General features: G+C 32.0%; 2 protein-coding genes across 2 annotated transcripts; one reads left to right on the top strand and one right to left on the bottom strand.

Annotated features, from left to right (window-relative positions):
• Window positions 1-1,035: 1,035 nt before the first annotated feature.
• On the top strand, window positions 1,036-5,216 carry ATPsyndelta (ATP synthase, delta subunit). Its single transcript, XM_073972741.1, has 4 exons — window positions 1,036-1,178; window positions 1,397-1,601; window positions 4,593-4,804; window positions 4,871-5,216. Exons 2-4 carry the CDS (start codon window positions 1,403-1,405, stop codon window positions 4,931-4,933), a joined length of 474 nt encoding a protein of 157 aa, XP_073828842.1. The 5' UTR covers window positions 1,036-1,178; window positions 1,397-1,402; the 3' UTR covers window positions 4,934-5,216.
• Window positions 5,217-8,899: 3,683 nt separating this feature from the next.
• LOC141399712 (myrosinase 1-like) lies at window positions 8,900-17,502 on the bottom strand. Its single transcript, XM_073978931.1, has 7 exons — window positions 17,328-17,502; window positions 16,970-17,267; window positions 16,392-16,919; window positions 15,885-16,219; window positions 15,264-15,366; window positions 15,107-15,210; window positions 8,900-9,168 (listed from the first exon to the last, which is right to left on the bottom strand). Exons 1-7 carry the CDS (start codon window positions 17,354-17,356, stop codon window positions 9,045-9,047), a joined length of 1,521 nt encoding a protein of 506 aa, XP_073835032.1. The 5' UTR covers window positions 17,357-17,502; the 3' UTR covers window positions 8,900-9,044.
• Window positions 17,503-18,622: the final 1,120 nt, after the last annotated feature.

Raw genomic sequence — 18,622 nt, forward strand, 5'->3', positions numbered from 1 at the left:
ATGGCCCCGGCACATACGGCGCGTTGAGCGTCGTGTTACAACAACCACATGAAACTTTAAGCACAAACTTGGCATCACTTACACTTTTTTCATGTGGTTGTTGTTTTTACGGCCCGACGCGACGCACAACGGACCGTATGTGCTGGGGCCAATATACTTTCTACCATTGACTTTTTCTCCACGGACCGTATGTATTTGACCCTATACTGTCTGTGTGTAAACGCTTAGTAAGGCCGCTGCACATACGCCGCGTTGAGCGTTGCGTTACAACAACCACATGAAAACTTAAAGAACAAACTTGGCATCACTTACACATTTTCATGTGGTTGTTGTTTTCAACGCGCAACGCGTCACACAACGGACCGTGTGTATATGGCCTAAAGCGCTCGGCACATACGGTGCGTTCTGCGTTGCGTTACAACAACCACATGAAAAATGTGTATGTGAAGCCAAGTTTTTTGAAAAACAACAACATGGCTGACGCATTAAAGTTAAACATAACTTAACTGTTTTGGGACAACGCGTGTCGTAACGTGTCACTAAACGGACCGTATGTGCCGAGGGCTTTATAGTTGGATGTGCTTTCAGGTTAAGTGATGCCAAGTACGTTGAGTGTCACGTCACATGATAAAAAATAACCACATGAAAAAGTGTAAGTGATGCCAATTTTTTTCTTGAAGTTTTCATGTGGTTGACCCTCAAACCCTACCTCTAAGAGGTAGTTTACACTATCTATCAATGTCATATGACACGAAATAAAAACATTCCATATTTACCCACGGAGGCAATGTGGAGACGTAGTTTTTTACATTTTTGCTGGTGTGGACGCACAGAGTAAATGGCGTAAGGAAAATCTCCAATATTACACATATTAGCGAATATATAACGATGGAAAATTTCATGTCATATGACATTTACATATAGTGTAAACTACCTCTAATATGTTATGTTATATGTTAGATGTAAATGCGGCTTTATTTTTATATGGCACTACCATTTCGCATTAATCTGGTAACTTTCTTTTCAAAAAGTGCTGCCATTTTGGCAAATGACACTGACAGCTGTTTAATTTTTTTACTAGCCGCACTGACATTTCGCATTTTGGGAATCGTAGCAGCGCCGAGATTTTCACGAAAATTCCAAAGGACATTTCACTGGAAATACAAATAAATTATTAGGTAATGTCGGACTACCATTTTTGTCGCTTATTCTCCGTACAAAATATGTAAAGTTACAATGAAAACTCGTCATAGCCTTCGTTGATTATGTTTATTTTTTGGTGGTCATAACCTACAAAGTTACATAATGGACAAAATTTAAAGAATTTCGGGAGTGTTTTTTTCGAGGACTAACTTGAATTTGTGCATAGAAATAATTAACATGTTTTATATTGCAGAACAACATGTCTATCGTCAAGAACGCTCGTATGTTGGCCGTCCGCGGTGCCCGCATGATCCAAAGCCGTGGCTATGCCGATGAAATGAAACTTACCTTTGCTGCTGCCAACAAGACTTTCTACGATAATGCCGAAGTGCGTCAGATCGATGTGCCCTCCTTCAGTGGAAGCTTTGGTATTTTGGCCAAGCACGTCCCAACTTTGGGTAAGTTAAATAATCGAGAGATGTTATACATATTTGTAGTAGGGATGGAGTTTTTATGTAATACAAGTAGGAGACTGCAGTTATGGGATTTAGAACAAGCTATAGCAATGTTCATTCTCTTTAACATTTTTCGGTTCCATCGAGATTTAGTGTCTATTATAAATTTATTTGGGATTGAGGTGAATTTCTTATGATGCATTATTGCTGTAGTGAACGTATTGTTACCTTACAAAGTCAGTTGAGGAATTTTTGTGGAAGTTCGACCGACCTTCTATAAATGAAACTCAGTGTTACAGCATGTTTTTGGAGTAATAAATGTTTTGTGGTTTCTGGAACCGTTCTTGGCCATATGGTATAGATTTTCATTTATGGAAATAAAATAAATTTTTGTCGTGGAAACACGGCCGCCCAATAATAGAGTAAGTGCACCAGTAGTCGGCACTTTAAGGATTCTCGTATCTTTAGCCGTATGTAATTCCAAGTCTAAATGTCCAATCAAATTGAATTTATGTTGTTATGATTCGTTATTTTGTGTAGTTTTAGATTATATAAACATTTTTTTGATTATTTCTGTTCGACATGCACAAATTACAATTTTAGTGAAATACTGTTTTTCACCAGTAGTCGGCACCATTACCCAATAGTCGGCATGATATGACCCAGTAGTCGGCATGTTATATTTAAATAAAGAAAAAATGCATACTTTATATTTTTTCTAATTTATTAATTATTTATACATTCCTAGTTCATTATATACATTTCTATTGATTTTACTTAAAAAAATAAGGAAATTTAAACATATTGTTTGAATAAATTAGTTCGTACCGATAGTCGGCATCTATTACCCAGTTGTCGGCACCCCACAACGTACGTACTTCAAATCATGGCTAATATCGCTTAAAATCGCTAAAGTTCCTTTGAAATTGAAACAATTTTTTTTATTAATTAGCCTTTAAAGTATTTGTTTAGTATTTTTTTTTTTTATAATTTTTAGCTAAAAGTAATCGATAAAAACCAATGTTTATAACCCCATGCCGACTTCAGGCAAATTTTATATTTTTTAGTCCCTAAAGTCGGCAAAAATTGCACAGTTATAAATATTTTTAAAAATTTCTTTTTCTAAAGTGTTCTTTTAACTGTTCTCTACCTATATAACAAAAATGTTGTGGACAATTTCTTCATTTTAATATAATTACAGAGCTTATAAGGTTAACATCTCCACAATTTTCTTCTTAAGAAACGTGCATTTTCAGTTGTGGTGAAAACTCTTCACTGACAAAAACTTAAATTTCGATATAAAAATTGGTCCTAGCTCAATGAAATTTTATATAAAGTTAGCTGACAATATTGTTAAAGCATTTTTAAAATTATTTTCCTATTTTGTTTTCTTCATTTTCAGTTATTTGAGTTCAAATTCAAAAGGTGCCGACTACTGGTACATGCCGACATTAGGTGCACTTACCCTACACCAAGTCTAAATATATAGACTTGATTTTTACGCCCACTACTATAAGTTTTCTTTTGTTATTGTTTGGATTTTCTTAGATCTTTGTCGACTGCTGTTTTTAAAGTTAAAAGTGATTATTAAATTGATGGGATGATCTATTATTAGTTCAATATATACAATATTAGAACCTTATTCGCAAATTCTTCCATTCATTTAACAACATCAATTCAATAGAAGAATTTCTAAAGAAATATTGTTTAGAGAAGATCGCAACCATTGCTGAGTTCCTAGATTAATCACATGTGGAACTATAGGTGGCTAAGTAGTCACTTGTCCTTATATATGTTAAGTCGGTGTCTTAGGCACGAGCCAACACTGCCCGGTAGATTTTGATGATTTCTACCTCCAATTCAGTTTTAAAATACAAAAAAGACTGTCTTTGAAATTCAACCAATAGCAAAAGTAAGTTACCATTTGCTACATAATTTTACAATAGGTATGTTCCTTGCGTGCAAAACACTTCTTTTTTTACTACTTCTTTAATTTTTTGAGTTTTTGTTAATTGGTTGTTTATGTTCGTGGAATGTAAAAGAACTACCACGTTATAAAGTAGGCAAAATAAGTCATAGATTTTTCTATCTACAGAGAAACCATATCTTAGTAGATAGGAAAAGTCAGAAGTCACGTAGGTATATTCTAAATTCTCAATTTCCTCTAATAGTTTTGCAAAAAATGTCTAAGCTTGGTACATGGAGGTATTTGAAATAAAAATTTGTATATGTAGTATAATTTTTTCTTTTATTTTTTGAATACAATTACTTTAATATTATTTATTTATTTATTTTATTTATTTATTTATTTGCTTTGCAATTGAAGCCAATTTTGAGGCCAATTTATATAATTACAAAGAATCCACCTAGATATCATAGCTACTCTAAAAACAATTTCATATATATAATTCATCTTAAACCTAGAAATTGGAGATCTAATTATTTTGGTTACAATTATATTCTTTAATTTTTTTTTTAAATTCTTCATTACGTCATAGCTACTCCAATTTTAAAGCAACAGATTAATAATAAGTATATCGTATAAGTTATTAGTTAAATTATGAAATGATCATTAAGAGATGTATGATGTGGTATGCAAATGATAATAAGTTTTCGCGCAGTGATAAAAACTGGTTAAAGCTAGAAAAAATTCTTCATTACATCATAGCTACTCCAATGTTAAAGCATCTTGTAAATTGAATACAAATTAATAATACAATATAAAAAATTTAATGTTTATAATAATCAACAGATATATGATGTGGTATGTATGTAAATGACAATCAATTTTCGTGCAGGGAAAAAAGTTGTTAAAGCTAGAAATTGGAGATCTAATTACTTTAATTACGGTTTGCTCTTCCGTTTTTTTTTTTTTTTTTTTTTAGAAAGTTCTTCATTACATCGTAGCTACTCCAATTATTTCATAGCTACTCGGTTTTTTATTATTATTATTATTATATTAGTATTTAATTAATTTCTTTATATTTTTTTCAGCTGTTTTAAAGCCAGGTGTTGTCCAAGTTTACGAAAATGACGGCAAAACTACCAAATACTTCGTTTCCAGTGGTACCATTTCCGTTAATGAAGATTCTTCTGTCCAAGTTTTGGCTGAAGAAGCTCACAGCGTCAGCGACCTTGATGCCAATGAAGCCCGTCAATTGCTGAGCCAATATCAATCTGCTCTTACCTCTGCTTCCACTGATGAGGTATGTATCAATCTCATGTTTTTATATACTTAAACATTATATTTATAAACACTTTTTCCTTTTCAGGCTAAGGCTGAAGCTGCCATTGCTATTGAATGCTGTGAAGCCCTCATCAAAGCTGCCGAATAAATTTAATTTTTTCAGTGTATTTAGTATAAAGTCGTCTCGCTCCTTGGAGCAAAAAAAAGAAACAAGAAGTATCATCTTTTCTTTAAATTCCGCTGTAATTTAAAAAATAACAAATTATTTAAGTAAAGAAAAAACAAAACATTTGGGGTTTTCAAAAAACCCATATTTGTCAAGAACAACATAAAACGCCAATTGATTCTTTAATGAGTTCGTAGATTCTCGTTTTATTTAATGTGTGAAAATACGTAAATAAATCGGATCGGTCGATGTCCTAAACTCGAAATATCTTGAATTTACTTTAAAAAATCCAGAGAAGAGTGATTGCGGTAAATGATGAATTTAAGCCAGGATAGGTACTTTCAAAGTTAATAAGGATAACTAAATTTGGAACCGTTTGGTTTTTGCCAAAATAAGGAACTGAAATTTTGAATTTTAGTATTAGGATCACTGTTGGTTTGTAGAATGGAGATAGAGATATTTCGGAAATCCGTGTTTATGTGTACAATAAGTACTAAATGGTACTAAATTTGATATTGGGTTTAGGAATTATGTGTTGAGATATGTAGGTTTTGGAAATACAATAAATACCAAAGGGGTGGAGCTGGAATTTTGAAATTCGGTATTGGTATATCAGTTAGTGTATAGAGTGGAAGGAGCTTTTGGAAATTCGTACTTATGCGTACTAAATGGTACTAAATTTGGTAGCCACAACAACGAACTGATTAAGATTTTCATCGATTGGATCATAAATGCGGCCTTTAGAGCATTATCTGGTCCCACACAAATTACGATGGAAATAAAGATTGCTCAGGTGGCACTGGTTAACGTTTACCGATCGTCATAAAATTGCATGTATATTAGGGTTTAAGATTTGTTTGGGCCACTCTATTCTACATGTAATACGATAGGAAAGATCTGAAATTTCATGACTTTCATGACAATTTATGCTAAATAGGCTGACTTCCGTATCGCCATTTGCTATGCGTTGTTTAAACTTCGTCAAAATATTTCGGTTGCACACTCATGCGTTGTTCCTCGAAAATGCAACTAAATGCATCAGAAATAAAAATGATACATGTTTGCTTTTTACCCGGGTTAAAAATTCGTTTTTTTGACGTTTTGAAACACGTTGCTTCGTAGTTGTTAAGTACAACGGCGTTAAGAAACATAATACTTCGCAGATTTGCTGTCATTTGTAAAGCAACTGACGATACGGAAGTCAGCCTGAATGTGATTTTTGGAAATTCGAAATAAAGGGACACGAAGAGCAGTTAAATGAAATCAAGGTGTCGATTAATGATAGCAACTCAACTGTAGTTGTGTTGCCAAAAGAAAAAATCACACAATTAAAATAAGTGAAACGACAAATTTCTGTCTAATCCATTCAATATCAGTGTTTTGAACCTTTAGCTATTGATAAAAGAGTAAAAAAGGCTGACTTCCGTATCCAGCCCTATTCTGAACGCATGGGAGTTGGGAATTTTTTCCCATTCCCACATTTTCGTATTCTGAACAAAATTTTGTGGGAGTTTTTTTCCCATTTCCCATCTCCCCTCATTCTGAATGAAGTTCGAATTGGGAATTTGTTCCCATGGGAAAAAAGTATACATTCTCTATCTTGAATTGTGGGAGAATTTTGTGTCTTTTTGTGGGAAAAATCTCCCCAGCAAACAGTGTGGGAGTTTGAAAAAAAAAATTCAAGAAATTTCATATTTTTATGAAATTTCATATTTTAAGACATCTACACGACAAAATTATTGCAAATATTTATAATCGCCATGTGTTTGCTTAATAAAAGCATACAAAATGTGCTGTAAAATATGTCATTAGTAGACTTCGGATTTTGCATATTCTTATATGATACAAAAACCTGCAAGAATCTAACATGTTTTACACCAATAAAAAATTTTCCTTTATGTTATGGAACAAAACAAAAAAAGTAGTAAAAATTAGTAGATTTTTGCAGTTCTGGAACAGACCATATGTATTGAAATACGAGAAAAAGAGTCATGGTTGATTCTATTAACGCAGAACAACAAGTAAAAACAAATCAATTTCAAAAGAATTTTTGGCAATAATTATTAAAATATATTGGAAAATAACCATAATATATACAATCTTTACAACTTTTATTCATTTTCGTAATATAACTTTCGGGTTTTTTAAATCAGACGACCAACGTTCTATTGAAAACGTGTTAGTCTCCTCAACGACACGACAAAGATCACAGGCGTACATACATATATGCCAAATTATTGCAATGCTATTCCATTTTCCGAAATGCCTTTTCTTAAATAGGATCGTTATTTTTGAACGTAGAAGCTTGAAATTTTGCAAGGGCATGTGTTTTAGTTTTAGATTCGTATTTTATTATTATTATTATTATTATTATTATTTTTTTTTTTTTTGAGATACGTCTTCGGATATTTATGGTGACGATATGTAATAACAAGCAAAAATATGTAATAATCGAGAAAAATATCCGAACTTATCTTTTTGAATTTTTTTAAAAATATGCAAAATACGAGTTCTAGCGATCATTAGGAATAAGTAAAACTAGCGATATACTCGTTAAATCCCTAACTAAAATTACTCGGTATCAACATACAATTTTTAAATTCGTTACAAACTTAAAAAGTTCCTATTCCTATTTTTATGTAAAAAAAATTATGTTTGCCTACTAATTAAAAAATGCTTACACCAATTCGCACAATCTGATGAAAATGTGCTTATTAGAACAACATCACACATCGTTGACTCCATTCACTTAAAAAATCCATAAATCAATGCACGGTTGTTGAATTAAGTAAGTTGTGCTTTTGCTAATCTAATTCAAAAACCGCGAATTCAATGCAAATAGGCATTTTTTACTACAAAACAAAATTACAGCCCCCTAAAAGTATGCTATCATAATTTGGTGTAACTAATTTCGAATTTCGAAAATTCAATTCCCATGATTTGATGTTCCCACGTCGTTGAGAATATGGAAAACGTGGGAATGGGAAATTTCGCTCCCATGGGAAACAGTTCCCATGGGAATGTTCAGAATAGGGCTGATCGTCATTTGCTTTGTGTTGTTTAAACTATCCATAATCAGTTGCACACTCATACATTGTTTTTCGAAAATGCAACTAAATGCATCAGATATAAAAATGATACATGTTTGCTTTTTATCTGCTTTGAAAATGCGTGTTTTTGATGTTTTGAAACACGTAGTTGTTAATTGCAACGGCGTTAAGAAATATAATACTTGGCGCATTTTCAGTCATTTGTAAAGCAACTGACGATACGGAAGTCAGCCAAAGTATGAATTTCAATGCGGAATTGGAAATTTCTATTAATAAATTTGCTGTCGGCAACGCAATTGAAGTTGGGTTGCTATCCATAATCGACCCCTAAATATAAATTAACAACAAAATGTTCATACTTCACCATTTCCATATCAAATATTGTTTATTTGTTTTTAATTCCTTATCCGCATACGAAGTAGCCGGCACTTTGATAGGAACAAATAAAAACACAATACACATTTTTAATTTTTAGATGATTTATTACTACCCCATTTTCACATGTAATTCGAAGAATTTCACTTGAATTTGAATTTTTTCATTTGTAATTCGAATTATTTCATTTGTAATTTGAATTTTTCTATTTGTAATTTGAATTTTTCTATTTGTAAATCGAAGTTTTTCATTTGGAATTTCAAATGAAAAAAATTCAAATTACAAATGGAAAAATTCGAATTACAAAAGCCATAATTCGAATTTCAAATGGAATTCTCAAATTATAAATGAAATAATTCGAATTTCAATTGGAATTCTTAAATTACAAGTAAAATGTTTCGAATATCAAATGAAATAATCAAATTACAAGTGAAATGTTTAGAATTACAACTGAAATTCTTCGAATTACATGTGAAAATTGTGTATTTACTGCATATCTATATGACGCCAACTTTTTAAACAATTTTGTTTTACTATTAAATATTCTGAAACGGTACTTTTCACCCAAAAAGTATTGTTGAGTGAAATTATTACCATTTATGGGTTATATTTTTATTAAATCCGCAATAAATAATAATGCAATATACAATATATGTGTTTCCATTATTTTAGACATTTGCATTTTTAATAGTTCTGGTTTCAATAACTCCCTTATAATAACGAGCTGAATGTTTAGCAAACCTGTTCTTTGCTACACTGCCGCTATCTACATAGTACAATCCAAACTTTTCTCTAAAAAAATACAAACAAACAATATATTAACATATGCATGTAATTTCAAAGCGATTTCAATCTAGATCTTGAACTGGTTCTTAAATGCGACAATTATATTCGTAAACAAATATCGCCATATCGGTGGGTGGATGAGGGGTTGTTCGGAATTTTCGTGGCCCTCACCTTGGAATAATATACATTATTCTAATAAACTATATATTATTCTAATTGGGACCACGAAGTCTCAATCTGCCTTAAGAATGTAAAAGCAAAACAGTCCTTAAAAACAGACGAAGTGGACCTACATATTAATTAATTTTGAAATATGTTAGGTTCATGGCAAATTTATATAAGGTAGATGCATTAGTTACAAAAACTAACAAATTTACAAAAACAACATTGTTGTTATTGAAAATTAAATGTCAATAAAAATATTGAATAATAGGGTTCATTTGAATTGAAATTAATTATTATTTATAATGAATGTGTACAAACAGCAATTCTTACGTTTTATCGATCAAAATGACCAAAAACTGCCAAAATTTGTTGAATAGGGTGGTCCCGTTGTGTGGGGTCTAAACCAAAACATTGACCTATGCTAATAATTTTTGATACGAAGGATTCATATCTTCCAAGAGGTCGAAATACCAAATTTCAGCCGAATCGGTCATAAAGTGTCGGTAAAATCCACAAAATATCTAAGATCGGAAGGTACTTTTATGTGGGGGCTATGACAAAAAATGGACATATTTTCAAAAAAATGATACATACTTGTTTTCTACACTCTGAAACCCTTAAATATGAGTTTTAAGTTTTTAATCGGTTGATAGATGTTGGTATTACCGTTCTATTTCTATTGAATACTACGTACAGTCACAACAGGTATCTAAAAAAAATTCTCCCATCTTAAAATAGAAAAATTCACTTCATTTTAACTGTGGCAAATTTGAGCAAGATTTGACTTCTGTATTTATTAGTACAGACCCCCTGCTAGTTTCCAAATTCGATTTGGAGGTGGACATATTTGGACATTTTTTTTAAAGTTTAAATATATTTAAAACATATTTGTAAAAAATAATTTTAAAGATATATAAAACATTGATTTTATTACGCTAATTTTACAAATTTCTTCGTTCTTTTTGTAAATATTATGAAAGTACTCACTAAAAGCTTCCCGATTCATAATAACTTTGGTCTCACTTCTGTATATTTATGCAGCGACACAATACAACAAAAATTGTATATTTTACAGCACAAAGTCTGTTTTATTTTTACATAAAAAGTGTCAACTTTGGTCAAGTGTCAATCAACGAAAACTAACGGTATTTATAAAAACTAATTATTTTCGGTTGACTTGATGAGTTTTTTATTATTCTACACAAAAACAAATTAAAATTTTAAAAACAAATCAATTTCAAAAGAATTTTTGGCAATAATTATTAAAATATGTATATTGGAAAATAACCATAATATATACAATCTTTACAACTTTTATTAACTTTCGTAATATAACCTTCGGGTTTTTTAATCCGATGACTAACGTTCTATTGAAAATGTGTTAGTCTCCTCAACGACTACGACAACGATCAGACAAACGTACATACATATATGCCAAATTATTGCAATGCTATTCCATTTTCCGAAATGCCTTTTCGTTCGATCGTTATTTTTGAACGTAGAACCTCGAAATTTTGCAAGGGCATGTGTTTTAGTTTTAGTCTTAGATTCAATAAAAAAACGAATTTTATTTTTTTTGGAGATATGTACGTCTTCGGAAATTTAATTTATGGTGACGATATGTAATAACACTCAAAAATATGTAATATCTTTTTGATTTTTTTTTTAAATATGCAAAATATGAGTTCTAGCTATCATTAGGAATAAGTAAAACTAGCGATAAACTCGTTAAACCCCTAACTAAAATTATTCCGAATTGACATCAAAATACAATTGTTAAGTTCGTTACAAACTTAAAAATTTCCTATTACTTTATACACAAAAATTATGTTTGCCTACTAATTAATAAAATGCTTACACCAGTTCGCACATTTTGAAGAAAATGTGCTTATTAGTACAACACCACACAACGTTTGACTCTAAAAAAATACATAAATCAATGCAAGGTTGTCGAATTAGGTGAGTTGTGCTTTTGCTAATCTAATTCAATAACCGTGAATTCAATGCAAAATATCTATTTTGTATTAATAATTTCGAAATTTCTTCTCCCATTTTTTGCTGTTCCCACGTCGTTGAGAATATGGAAAGCGTGGGAATAGGAAATTTTGATTCCATGGGAAACAGTTCCCATGGGAATGTTCAGAATAGGGCTGAAATACATTTTGAAAATCCTCTAAAATAGCATTCAGAACTGTAATATGTCATTTTTATTACTCATTTAGGATGAAAAGAAGTATTTTACGGTAGCGAATTTCGAAATTTAAAATTTCATGATAGACCCACCCTATTACATTTTGAAAACAAAATTTACAAAAAAGTAAAAATACAGCTATAAATGTGCCTTGGTTAGGTTGCAATAAATATTTCTATTCAAATCTCACAAATGATTATAACCTTTCATAAAATTCCAAAAAAATGAGGCAGGTATATACGGTAAAGGCAGTTACGAAAATCCCGCATAGCTACCTCATATGGGTAGTTATAAAAATTTCATCTCAACCTTACAAAAAATGACAATAATTAGAAACGGTGTATATTAGAACAGTTCGTTTAATCATATGATAGCATAATATTCATCGATATTGATTATCTCAGAAATACACCAGTGCGAGTATTAAATCGATAAAATTATTAGTAAATATTTGACCGACAAATATCCGAATTGGGTAATTAAAGGAAAGTAGTTAACTGAGACAGTTTGAACTCATTTATATGAAAAAACTTAGGGGATTTAAGTTGTGGGTCTATTAAACGGGAAAGACAGTTAAGCAGAGAGGTAGATAATCGGGGTGCAGTGTTTTGCGATTTACAATGTCTGGACAACATCTTTTACTCCGTTTAAGACGGACGGAAATAGCTAAATCGAGTCCAAATTCTTTGCAACATATTTGCTTCTACTCCATCTGCGATTTAATTGGGGCTATTCTGAAGGAAAATTCCCCGTGAGTTTTTTCACTTTCTGTCTTAAGTTGAAACGGCACAAAGACAAAAACTCAGGGGAATTTTTCGTTCAAACTTTATTTCAATGAAGCAAATAAATGTGTCATTCCGTTTGCATCGAATATTCGAATATTTTGAATGTCTTGCTACACTATCACACCGAAATAGCTGAAAATTGGAATTTAATCTTCTTTGGGGTTACAAAAATTTCCCCAGAAATTTGTCAGTACAGGTCCACGTTTTGATAAAGCGCCCGTAGAATGGGCAGTATGTTCAAGGTCTTAGCCGCATTATCACACTGGAATGACTGAAAATTTGAATTTAGCCCTTTTTGGGGCCACAAAACTTTTCCTCAGAAATTAGCCGATGCAGGTCCACTATTTCATGCAGCTCCTATAGAACGGTACCCCACAATTTTCGACATTTTCAGGATATAATATTCCTTATCACACCGAAATGACTGAAAATTGGTATTTATTCTTCAATTGAGGCCACAAAACTTTTCCTCAGAAATTTGTCAGTGCAGCTCAACGTTTTGATAAAGCCCCCATAGAACGGTATCTCACGATTTTCAGGGTTTAACCGCATTATAACACCAGAAAATTGTCAGTACACATCCATGTTTAGAAAATAGCTCCCGTAGAACGGTACCTCACGATTTTCGGAATTCTAAAGGTTTTAGCCCGAAATTCTGAAAATTGGTCTTCTTTAGAACTGTACTCCTGTTTTTCAGTATTTTGAAGGTTTGAGCCACATTATCTAACCGAAATAGCTAAAATTTAGTATTTAGTCTCCATTGGTTGTATGAAGAACAAATTTACTTTTTGTTATAGTCCCCATAGAACGGTACCGTCCGATTTTCAGTATTTTGATGGTTTTAGCCACATTATTCAACCGAAATGACTGACATTTCGTATTTACTTTTGGCTACGAGTTGGTATAGCTCTTATAAAATAATACCGCCCGGAATTTTCAGTATAGTCCTATATAATGTTACTACACGATTTTGGTTATTTTAAAAGTGTCAGCCACACACAAATTTGGTATTTAGTCTTCCATATGGGAATACTACATTCCTATAGAGAATTGTGGGCATAGTTATAACTTTTAATATAGCCCAACCTGTGTAAGCCTAAGACCTCTGCAGTCGAAGCCATGACTGAAGAGGTCTTAGGCTTTTATACTTGTAATTTAGTTTTTTAGTATAAAAATAAATAATATAGCCCACCCGATTTTGGCAATTTTGGTGAGGATTTTTTGAAGATTATAATAGCCAATTTTTTCACAGAAAAAATAGCTGTAATTCGATTCCAAGAAAAATTTTAGCCATATGCCTACATTTTGGTATTACCACATATCACGGTACCTCATGATTTTAGCAAGTTTGATTACTTTGGCTATCAAAATTGAACTAATTTGCAATTTAAGGTTTCTAGTAGATAAAAAATTCCTATTCGTTTCTGAGATAAAGGCCTAATAAATGCAAAAAAGTGTAGATTTAGCCCGGTTTAGATGAGGTCATAAAATCCGAACTGTATCTGACAGGACAAAACCCTTTTAGGGTTTTTGTAGTCTAAATATGTACTTTCAAAAAATGCATACTAGAAGTTGTTTGCATTTTCAGTGTTGCATAGTGTTATCCTAAAATTGTTAAAAAAAAGTTTATATTCCTATTCTGTAGTGCGATTCTCTAACTCATTTTTTGAGTTACCGACAATTGTCGGTAAAATCAAAATGCTTATAATTTCGGTAATTACCGATGTTTTTCGCTAAGTTATAGACGAATAAAAAGCAGTCGAAAAGTTATACCGATTGCAAGAGTGTTGTCAACTTTTATTTGAAATTTTCATTCACTATTTTACGTTTTAATGTTACCAATTTTTGTCGGTAACTCAAAAAATGTGTTAGAGTATCGCACTACTGGTCATCCTAAAATTTTTTAAAAATTCACTTTTATTGTCATCCTAAAATTCTTTAAAAAATTTAGCTTTTATAGTCCCATTCGGGTTATCACAATTTTTTTTTAAAAAATTCGATTTTATATTCCTCGTTGATCATCATAAAATTCTTTTAAAAGTCCATGTTTACATTCCTCTTCGGGTCATCCCAAGGCGAATTTAACAAGGTGATCCAATAGTTGACGTTAACGTCATTTGCTGTCAAATTTTTTTTGCGCGAAATATCCACAAAAGTTAGAAGAAAACGTTAAAATATTATTCGCGAAGCTTAAACAAAGATGTTGTACACAGATATTTTTTATAGAAGCGAAATATTTGTTATTTATTTTTGATTAAAAATATGTTTTGACAGCAAATGAAGACATAGGTTGCTATTATTGTATCACCTTCTTTCTTACACCATGGGTCATCCTAAAATTCTTTAAAAAATCTACGTTTATATTCCTCGCCGGGTTATACTAAAAAAACGTTTATAGTCCTCTTAAAATAAAAATCCACGCTATTGTTTTCTTCTGGTCATTCTTAAATTCTTTAAAAAATCCACGTTTATATTCCTTTTTGGGGTATCCTATTTTTTTAATTCACTTTTGTAGTCTTCTTTGGTCATCCTAAAATTGTTTAAAAAAATATACGTTTATATTCCTCTTCTGGTCCTCCTATTTTATATTTATCTTTGGGTCATCCTAAATTTCTTTAAAAAAAATCACGTTTATACTCCTCTTCGGGCCATCCTAATATTCTTTAAAAGCTCCACGTTCATATTAATCTTCGGGTCATCCCGGGTAAATTCAATGCCCTTCTACTTGTTAATATATGTATATCTTCTTCAACCACAAGGTTGAGGATATACAAATACCCCTTATAGCATGTCAAATACTTACGTATAACCCTTTTGCCACTCAAAATTATCAATTAAACTGCAATGCGTGTAATGCGTTACATTACAACCATTATTTACGGCATTCAAAACGGCCTGTAAATGGGCCTACAAAAGAAAATAAAGTCATATAAATATCACATGAAGGCAAATCCTCCTACCTCAAGATAATCTATACGTTCTGTGTCATCCAGTTGTCCATCGTCTGACCAGCCATTTTCAGTTACCATAACCTCAATGTTATTGAAACTTAAACGTATCCAGCTAAAACCAAAGCCAAATTTAATAAAACATGCGTCCTATAGTGGAATTCTGTAAAACCGAAAATACATCGAACGGTTGAATAAAGTTTTGCGTTATTTCTGGCAAAAGAATAAAGAAAAATTCAAACTTGGCAGCACTTTGTCTTTTTTTAACAGAAATGACGCAAAACTTTACCGAACGTTGGATGTTTTTTTCGATTTAAAGTTGAAAACATATCCAACGTTTGAGTAAAGTTTTTTCCTAGATGAATAAAAGGTAAAGTGGTGCCAAGTTTCAATTTTTTTTATTCATCTACCGGAAATGACACAAAACTTTACTCAAACGTTGGATGTGTTTTCAGTCTAACTTATTTTTTGGCTATCGATAAAAAACGGTAAAATTAAAAAGCAAAATATGAATGAAAAGTACCAATAAAACTTGTCAATACTTTTGCTATCGGCAGGACTTTACAATAAATTTATTTTGACTTTACCATTTTTTGTCGGCATGTACAAAATGACTTCATCAGTTTTTCTTACTTTAAAATGCTCTCAAGTCCTTGTGGCACACAATATAACCAAGATGATTTACCTCTTTTCCATTTTGGATCTAAGGTATATTTTAAACGTGAATCATACTCCCAAGAGGGTTCTTTTCCTATAGGCGGGTCAGCGATTTCAACATATTGAGAAGTATAATAATTTAAGCCCAAGAAATCTGCCGAATGTTTTATAAGATTTCTTTCGCTTTCATCAATGGTCGGTAATCGAGACCAACTTCTTCCTTCTTTGCGGCTGTTCTCTGCTATGTCATTTATTATCATTTGCGGATAGTTACCAGTTTCACCAAATATGGGATAGGCCAACCAACCTAACTAAGGGCGATGGAGGACGCAGTAGTTAATTTATGATTTCAGCCCTTAAGCCGAAAACACATTCAACATCATTTTTCGTGGAAGGATAAAAGACAAAGTTTGATGTTTTCTTTATTCTCTTACTTTCCTCAAACGTTGGATGTGTTTTCACCTTTATGTGATTACTACTTACCGAATACTGCATTGCCCGATCAACAAGTGTTGAATTGTTCACTTTTGAATAATAAAAGCTAGAGCTTATTGATATGCCAATTTTACCCTTTTGTTTCTCAAAATAATCTCTCTTATATAGGCGATAAGTTTCAGCATGAGCCTTTAATGTTGTATCCATGCAAAGATAATCTGCAACTCCCGAATCTTTACCCATTGGTGGGAAATTTCCATCGCCGTAACCTGGCATACAATAATCGAAAGGTTCATTAAATGTTATCCACAGCTTAACACGATCACCAAAGCTGTCAAATAATAGCTGGGCATAATCAAGGAAATATTTTATTAACAGCTGATTGGTAAAGCCACCATATAAATTCAAAGATTCTGGCAGGTCAAAATGGAACATGGTGACCATGGGTTCAATACCATTGGCCAATAGTTTATCTATGACCATATTATAATAATCAATTCCTTTTTGATTTTTCGAAGTTATTGAACCATCGGGTAATATACGGGACCAGGATATTGAAAAGCGATAAAAATGCACCTAAGGCAAGAGAGTGATTAAATAATACTACAAATATACACAGATGTTACTTTCAGTTCCTTTAAAGCTTCCAAATCTTTGTCGAATAGATGATATGAATCCGGACCAACATCTGCCGTGCAATGATCAGCAATCATCTCTGGATGTTCGTGGGTAAATGTGTCCCAAATAGATGGACCTCTGCCATCAGAATTCCAACCACCTTCAATTTGATAGGCAGCAGTTGAAACACCGAATTTGAATGACTCCGGAAAATATACACTTCCCGGTTTGTGTTCCAATTCGCAGGTTTTAGTTATATTATGCTCGCAGGCCACAGATAGGACTATGTGATAGCCCCAAACTAAACTAAAAACTTAATATTCTTTAGTTGTTCCTAAATTTGGAATGACGAACAATTTAGTTTACCATAAAATTAAGAATTGTATCTGCTTCATTTCAGTTGTAACGAAACTGATCTCTTTGGCATTAGTTCGCAAACTGGTGGTTGTTCAGCTCATCAGGCATATAAAAATTGAGTGGCTAGACAAACACTATACAGGCACTTGATATCAAAAGAGGCTTCAGAAATACTTTACATCTGCTAATAAGAAATAATTTTCGTATTGAATTGAAGTTATCAACATTGATTTTTTGTTTAGCCACTCACATCTGATATGGCTGATGAGCTGAATAACAACCGGCGAAACGATCGTAACATTTCGGTTAGATGTGTGGGACTTTGCTAGGTATCAGTTTTAAATACAACTCCTATCAGTGGGCCTGGCCTATTCATTAACTTTTTAACAATTTTATACATTGTTTATTTTTTAACAATTTCATTTGTTTGTTTTGATGTTGTTAAAAAAATAAAATTTAACAACTTTTCACATCGATAAAAGCAAGGCAAATTTATATAAGGTATATGCATGAATTACAACAACTAACAAATTTACAAAAACAACATTGTTGTTATTGAAAGTTAATTGTCAAAGAAAATATTGTATAATAGGGACGTTCCAAAATATAACAAATTTGAATCAAAATGTAAATATAACGCATACAGAACTCTCGTAGGTAATTTTTTTACACGTTTAGGATGAAAAGCAGTATTTTATGGTAACAAATTTCGAAGTTTCAAATTTCATGAGTAGACCCTATTATATGCTGTTTATGTTAGAGCTTTTTGCAGGGTTAACCTTCTTTATGAGGATTTGTTTGAAATATAAGCAATGGAATTGACATTTAAAACCCAGTCGGTTTGTTAAATCCGGTTATATATAAATAAAATAAATTTACAAAAAAAGTAAGAATACAGCTGATTGTCACTTCTACCTTATATGAATATGCCTTGGATAAATGTTACTGAATTAATTAAATTGTTTAAGGCGTGGGATTCTTGCTTAAGTCATATCTGGTAAATGACTAAAGACTAAGTTAGACCTAATTCAAATTTGATTCTGAAATCTTTTCGTTAGGTCGAACTTGGTCTTTAGTCTTTTATCAGATATGACTTAAGCAATAATGTCATGCTTCTTATGTGTCGAGGCCTTAAAGATTAAGTTAGACCTAATTCAAATGTTTTTATACCCTCCACCATAGGATGGGGGTATATTAAGTTTGTCACTACGTTTGTAACTACTCGAAATAATCATTGTAGACCCCACAAAGTATATAATATCTTGATCAGCGTGCAATTCTACATCGATATAGCCATGTTCGTC

The sequence above is a fragment of the Musca autumnalis genome, unplaced genomic scaffold (assembly GCF_047663935.1).
Source record: "Musca autumnalis isolate F117 unplaced genomic scaffold, ASM4766393v1 scaffold_3, whole genome shotgun sequence".
NCBI lineage: Eukaryota > Metazoa > Arthropoda > Insecta > Diptera > Muscidae > Musca > Musca autumnalis.

What these genes read in the sequence shown, in the direction of transcription:
- ATPsyndelta (XM_073972741.1), top strand. Translation starts at nt 1,403, where the DNA reads ATGTCTATCGTCAAGAACGCTCGTATGTTGGCCGTCCGCGGTGCCCGC. An exon ending in CAAGCACGTCCCAACTTTGG is followed by an intron (nt 1,602 to 4,592) that starts GTAAGTTAAATA and finishes TATTTTTTTCAG; the next exon opens with CTGTTTTAAAGCCAGGTGTT. An exon ending in CCTCTGCTTCCACTGATGAG is followed by an intron (nt 4,805 to 4,870) that starts GTATGTATCAAT and finishes TTTCCTTTTCAG; the next exon opens with GCTAAGGCTGAAGCTGCCAT.
- LOC141399712 (XM_073978931.1), bottom strand. Translation starts at nt 17,356, where the DNA reads ATGAAGCAGATACAATTCTTAATTTTATG. An exon ending in ATCGGGCAATGCAGTATTCG is followed by an intron (nt 16,220 to 16,391) that starts GTAAGTAGTAAT and finishes CATCGCCCTTAG; the next exon opens with TTAGGTTGGTTGGCCTATCC. An exon ending in GAGTGGCAAAAGGGTTATAC is followed by an intron (nt 9,169 to 15,106) that starts GTAAGTATTTGA and finishes GTATTTTTTTAG; the next exon opens with AGAAAAGTTTGGATTGTACT.